Source organism: Saprolegnia diclina (genome assembly GCF_000281045.1).
Source record: "Saprolegnia diclina VS20 unplaced genomic scaffold supercont1.119, whole genome shotgun sequence".
NCBI lineage: Eukaryota > Oomycota > Saprolegniomycetes > Saprolegniales > Saprolegniaceae > Saprolegnia > Saprolegnia diclina.
Genome location: NW_008246186.1, coordinates 104,033 through 109,892, shown reverse-complemented (window position 1 = coordinate 109,892; position 5,860 = coordinate 104,033). Strand labels below are relative to the sequence as shown.

Genomic DNA, 5,860 nt, shown 5'->3' with positions numbered 1-5,860 from the left:
TATATCCCCAGACCCGAGCATTGGTGTGTAACGCACCAAACTTGGTGAATTCTGACTTCACTAAAGGATCAGACGGTCAAAAACTGGTCATAATATTTTAAATTGTTCGGGGTCAGAAATCCCGATTAGCTCAGTTGGTAGAGCGCAGGACTTTTAATCCTGTGGTCGCGGGTTCGAGCCCCGCATTGGGAGAGCGTATAATTTTTGCGCACTGCAATGACGTGATTCACGACTGGCTGTCAATAGAGAAAACAACGCTTTTATATTGAGGAGGGTGTTGCCGTGGAAGAATCTTGTGTCATCGAGAGAGCTCGTTGGCGCAATTTTTTTCAACCCTTGCCGGCGCCCCTCAATGGGTGCTTTCGGCGTCTCGCAGAAGGCACTCGCTGCTCCATACATAGTCGGTCCGGGTGTTCCTTGGTATCTTTTGTGTCTTGGCAACGTGGGGTACTGTAATGCGGGGTGTCATGGATCGTAAAGCAAGGTGGCGAGTTTTTGTCGCATCAACAGCAGTCGAACGAGGCTGCACCGCCCAGAGCACCACCCGTAGCTACCACCCGTATCACATTTCTTTTCGATTGGCATCGTTGAAAGGCGGACACACGGGTGGGATTTTGATCTGGAGGGTTTGCGAAACGTTGCGTCCAGCCTGAGGTGCAACTTCAATTTGCGACCTACAACGGCTCGTTCGTCTGATCCAAAAGCATCAAACGATCTTTCGACGACATGCCTTGCCTCCTCGTCTTCGCCAAAGTCATCCGCGTTGACAGACGACTTTGATCGTCTGGAGCTTGCAAAATACAGATATAGATTTCCAGCTCGATGTACGGACAAGGCTTTGCAGAGCACGCCGCTGATGTGCATTATACATTTTTAGTGCATCGGCTCCGTACTGGCTCCGCATCTCAAAAGATCGTGCAGAGTTTCATTTCTTAGTCGTTGGGGTCGCGTTGTTTACAATACCGTGACTTCCAGTTCTCAGAACGAACTGGGGTCCCCTATGAGCACCTCACCGCATCCCGTGGTCATCGCTCCGCACCTCGTGCTGGCATTTCGTGCCATACCTTGCACCGGTACTGCAGTCGCTTGCTCGGATATTGCTGCCGCGTGTTTGGGCATCAAACCACGCGATGCTACTGTGCCGTCGCCATCGACGTGCTTCATAAAGATATGCGTCCAGGCTGGGTGCCAATGAATTCTGCATAAACGATCAATCATTCAAACCGGTCGCGTGAGGACGGCGCGTCGATTCCCCAACTTGGTGGACGCCAGACAGGCGAACGGTGCTAATCCCACAGCATTATCGTGTCAACACTGACGTGAGATGGTCGTGATTGCGGTATGTGTGTCAATCGATGTAGAGAAAATGGTCGCGGGTACTCGAGGGCATGCTCATCAGCCTGGAATGGATGGGTCGAAGCCCATGTTCCGAGCATACATCAAGCTGCTGATATATTCGACGTGTTCAAACGATGCAAGATTGCCGAGCCCAGGCATTAGCACCAACGGAAACGCTCAGTCCTCTCGCACACAATACAAAACGCAGCTTTAAAGGCGCACCCGCTTTTCTACATGATATGGCAAAGCAGCGTGCCCGCGCTATGTTACCCACCCAGTCCATTCGGAGCCATGGTCACGCCATGGAGCGCTCAACCGTATTGGAAACGCCCATGCCGCAAAAAAGCCCGCAAGACGCGATCCCACGAGTATCCACCAGAGGTGCACCGGGCGTCCACGGTCACAGTAGTAACGTGCAGCTGCAGCAGTGTACAGAACGGATCAGGTCCGCGGCGGTATCTTTTCCCCACCTTTGAACCAAGGAACGGATCAGCGTACAGAGCAGTCGCTGCTGTGGTGGGAACGTGCACGCCATATCGGTTGCCCTGTGCTAGCCTGGAAGAACGAGGCCAAAGAGCTCGGGATTGGTGCTATGACTTTCCGGGTACCGTGGCCCTGTCCGTTGACTCATCGTGGATAGAGTGGTACGCTCGGGCTCTGGTTCCCTCAACGCGTGCAAGTTGGTCATCGACGTGGCGTGGTCACGGCGGGGGGCAGAATGCGATGTGCAACTCGTGCAGCAGTAATGGCGTCCGGTGGCATCCCTCGAACGCGACCTCGTTTTCTTCATTCTTCATCTTGCCACGCACTCGATATAACCACGATGACCACGTGCTATTTCAATGACTGCAGCAACGCGGCGCTCAGCGACAGCTCCAAGTGCGAGTTCCACAAGCACCGCCTCAAGTGCCTCATCGACGACTGCCACAACCAAGTGTACGCGCGCCGCCTCTGCGTCCGCCACGGCGGCAAGAAGCTCTGCGCCTTCCCCGACTGCAACCGCAACGCGCGCCTCGGCAAATTCTGCTCTCTCCACGGTGTCGTAACGCACAAGCGCCACTGCAACGAAGACGGCTGCCTCAAGATGGCCCACGCCCGGGGAAAGTGTGTGCGCCATGGCGGTGGCCGACGCTGCGCACACCCCGAGTGTCCCTCGCACGCGCGCCACAAGGGCTATTGCAGCCGCCACGCGATCCTCATGATGCCCTTGACGCCGCCGCACCAGCTCGACGCCAAGATGGACATGACCATCTCGCCGGCCGCGCGCTGGCCCAGCGCGAATGGCTTCGCCGCGTTCCGGTTCGGGAGTACAAAGAAGCAGTGCACGTTCCCCGACTGCACACGCCGCGCACATGCTCGTCGCATGTGTGTGCGCCACGGAGGCGGCCGCAAATGCTCCGTCGAGGAGTGTACTAGTCACGCACGGTCGGGCGGCCTTTGCTGCCGCCACGGACGCGGCCGACTCTCGCCACCCACCAAGTGCAATATGGCATGGGGTACTAGTACCCCCGAGGTTGGGACATTTGAGGTTGCGATGACGGAGCTCGACACTGCTATCCTCAACAGCCTCGTGCAGGACGACGATACAGACGACGAGCTTTCGTTCCTTGACCCGACATGGCTCTTTACAGAGACGGTCGATATGGAGCTAGTTGATTTCGGGTTCTAATATGCTCTTCAATTGTATATTTATATCTTATTGCGCACGTCCTGCATGCTGTCGACTGCAGTGAACTACAGAAAAGCAAGAGCCGACAGATCTTGGTACGGCGAGAAAGGACATCGCATAAACACGAATTGATATGGCCGCACTGAGGCTGGAGCGTTGACTGCACCCAAGAGAGGGCTGCCGCGGAAGTTTGGTAAGCACGGTCTCGTACAGAATTGAAGTGATCGCCCTCTGATATCGTCGCGCAACGTGGGCTCTTGGCATACCGCACGCGAGGATGTGGAGGATGTCCCATAGCAGTGCTTCAAGACAGCAAAGAAAGATACCACCGACCGACGACAGGTAGCCAAGTTGCATTTACAGCAGTTGACCACGACGTCGCTAGTGGCATGCGCTTCTTTTGGATCTCTTGGGTGCACGGCCTGTCCGCATTGACAGACGCAGCAGACTAGCTCGGCATTTTTTCTCTTGGGACACGAAGCACCCGTCGCTTCTATCACCATAGTATGCAGCATGGGAGCCATTCCTGGGCTACAGTATACGTAGCTGAGCTACAAATATCGCGCCAAGCGCTCGCGGTCAAGGCAGCTACCAGCTACTATCACACGACTGCATGTCCTGCAATTGGCTCGTCGCGCTGAAGTGCCTTCGCTTGACGAGTCGCTCAACGCCCTTCAAGATGACCCTTGGTGTGTGCGCTTCCTTGTCCCTCGCACAATCCCATATCACGATCCCCAACGCTCCTCGCTTGACGCATCGGCCACGCATCGCGAGCGCATTAGGAACTCCACCATATCTTTATAATTGCATGTAATAACTCATTGGAACAACAACAAATACCGCGCCAATGTGGGCTCGTGGTCCCGACGTGATTTGGGCGCCAAAAATCTGATTCGGACGTTGAAGTTGAAATAGAACAGCGGGAATTGCATCACCGACTCACTTTCGGACCTCGAACTTATGATTCGACTCCACAGCACTTTTGAATCGTGTTGGTGAAGGGTCGAGCTTATTTCCAACCGCCCCTAGTTCCTGTCTTTGTACTATGTGGTTGCGATTCATGGTGGTGTGTTTTATTCCGACAGAGTCAGCAGGCACTCCCTGTAGAGGCAGAGGCGACCTCCTGGGCGACCATTGCTGGAAGCCCGTGCTCAAAATCTCTTATAAATGCTCTGCGCGTCAATGACTGCGCAGACCTTCAAACGCCGCGCCTCCATAGCGCTAGCTCCGAGCCAACCCGCTATCTGAAACGAGCACTATCTAAAACATTAGAAAGCAAATGCTCGACATATTTTTCGAGCAATAAGGCAAGCGGCTGTATCCGGATGAGCGCGAGCGACGACACACGCGCGCCTGTCTTTTCCCTCGCACGTCTCACGACGGCTGCGACGACGCTCGTTGCCGCGCTCAGCGACGCCGACATTTCGCACGACGTGGATGCCTTCGCGCCATTGAAGATGTGCTAAAGCGCCGACGACATGGGGACTAAATGGTTGCTATTGCTACGACTAATTAACTAAACTACGTCATCTTCTAATATCTTAGGCTGGCGAGAGAGGCCGCGGCGGCTGCTCGTAGGCGGTAAAGCCCTGCGCATACTCGACCTTGGCAGCCAAGTCGCTGTGCGCCGCATATTCGTTGCGGGTCGCATTTGTGTTGTTGGTCGTGGTATTCTTCGGCTTGACTTCCATACGGGGCGCGGGCGCGCTTGCCTCGGCGAGGGCGGCCAAGCACCGAAGCGGCGGCAGGAACGAGTTCAGAGACGGCAGCGGCGCGGACGGCGGGAGGTGCGACGCCTCGTGCCACGCCGACGGCGGCAGGTACGGTCGGTCGTAGTCGTGCTGCACCATCGAGCTGGACGCGGCCGCGAGCGACTGGCCGAGCGGCGGGAGGACACCATAGAGCACGGGCAGCGGGATCGGCGACCGCTCCTTCTTCGTGCTCGACTCGACTTGCTTGGTGTGGCGGCAGCAATAGCCGCCCGTGCGCGCATGCGCCTTGCAGCTGTCGACACGGCACTTGCGGCCGCCGCCGTGGCGGACGCACTTTTGCTTGGCGTGCGCCATCTTGGTGCAGCCTTCTTCGATGCACTGCTTCTTCGTGTTGCTGGCGCCGTGGCGCGAGCAAAAGTTGCCGACGCGCGCGTTCATGACACAGCCCTCGTACTGGCACTGCTTCTTGCCGCCGTGCCGCACGCAGAGGTGCCGCGCGTACACTTGGTTCTGGCAGTTGGCGACATGGCACTTGATGCGGTTCTTATGGAAGCTGCACTTGCGCGTGCCCGGCACGGCGGGGTGTGCGCACTCGTTGAACAGACACGGCGTGGCGTTCATATTGCAAAAGCGGAATGGCACGAGTGGTCAAGCCGGCGGGGAGAGGCAGGGAAAGGGCGACAGCCACCTGTTCGTGGTCGCAAAACCACCTGCGACCGGCGTTGCTCACAGGTACAGAGTGCGTGTTTTATCTCGGGCAATGTAAGGCGCTGCGATCCTACCACGCCACCTGGCGACCATCAACGATTGGGCCAGAAGCGACGCTCGTGTCCCACAGCCTTTTGAGGGGTGGCGCGTCGCCGGCGCTTGCAACAAAGAGAGCCTGTTATAGGGTCCTAGGCGCGATGAGGGGGCGACGCAGGGAGGCCGACACTCACGGGGCTCGTACAGCAGTAAGGCGTGAGTAGCTCGCGATACAAAGGGCCTCCATGTATGCAGATCGCCGTGTGTGATTGTAGCAACGTTCGTCGACACGACATACATAAATCAAGTTTCGCGCTGGCACGAACAAATCAGTTTTGTATGGAGACGATCGCAAGCGTGGTCGTGGGCCCACGACGAGAGAGGGATCTAATGGGAC

General features: G+C 56.7%; 2 protein-coding genes and 1 non-coding gene across 3 annotated transcripts; 2 read left to right on the top strand and 1 right to left on the bottom strand.

Annotated features, from left to right (window-relative positions):
* The first annotated feature begins 119 nt into the window (after positions 1–119).
* On the top strand, positions 120–192 carry SDRG_16234. Its single transcript has one exon. It is a non-coding gene; the product is annotated as a tRNA-Lys (tRNA).
* Positions 193–2,071: 1,879 nt separating this feature from the next.
* SDRG_16233 (hypothetical protein) lies at positions 2,072–3,039 on the top strand. Its single transcript, XM_008622434.1, has one exon. The coding sequence runs from the start codon at positions 2,084–2,086 to the stop codon at positions 3,005–3,007; it is 924 nt and encodes a 307-aa protein (XP_008620656.1). The 5' UTR covers positions 2,072–2,083; the 3' UTR covers positions 3,008–3,039.
* Positions 3,040–4,486: 1,447 nt separating this feature from the next.
* SDRG_16232 (hypothetical protein) lies at positions 4,487–5,464 on the bottom strand. Its single transcript, XM_008622433.1, has one exon. It carries the CDS (start codon positions 5,338–5,340, stop codon positions 4,549–4,551), a length of 792 nt encoding a protein of 263 aa, XP_008620655.1. The 5' UTR covers positions 5,341–5,464; the 3' UTR covers positions 4,487–4,548.
* Positions 5,465–5,860: the final 396 nt, after the last annotated feature.

Excerpts from the sequence above, each read along its gene's own strand:
- SDRG_16232 (XM_008622433.1), bottom strand. The coding sequence starts at position 5,340 with ATGAACGCCACGCCGTGTCTGTTCAACGAGTGCGCACACCCCGCCGTG.
- SDRG_16233 (XM_008622434.1), top strand. The coding sequence starts at position 2,084 with ATGGCGTCCGGTGGCATCCCTCGAACGCGACCTCGTTTTCTTCATTCT.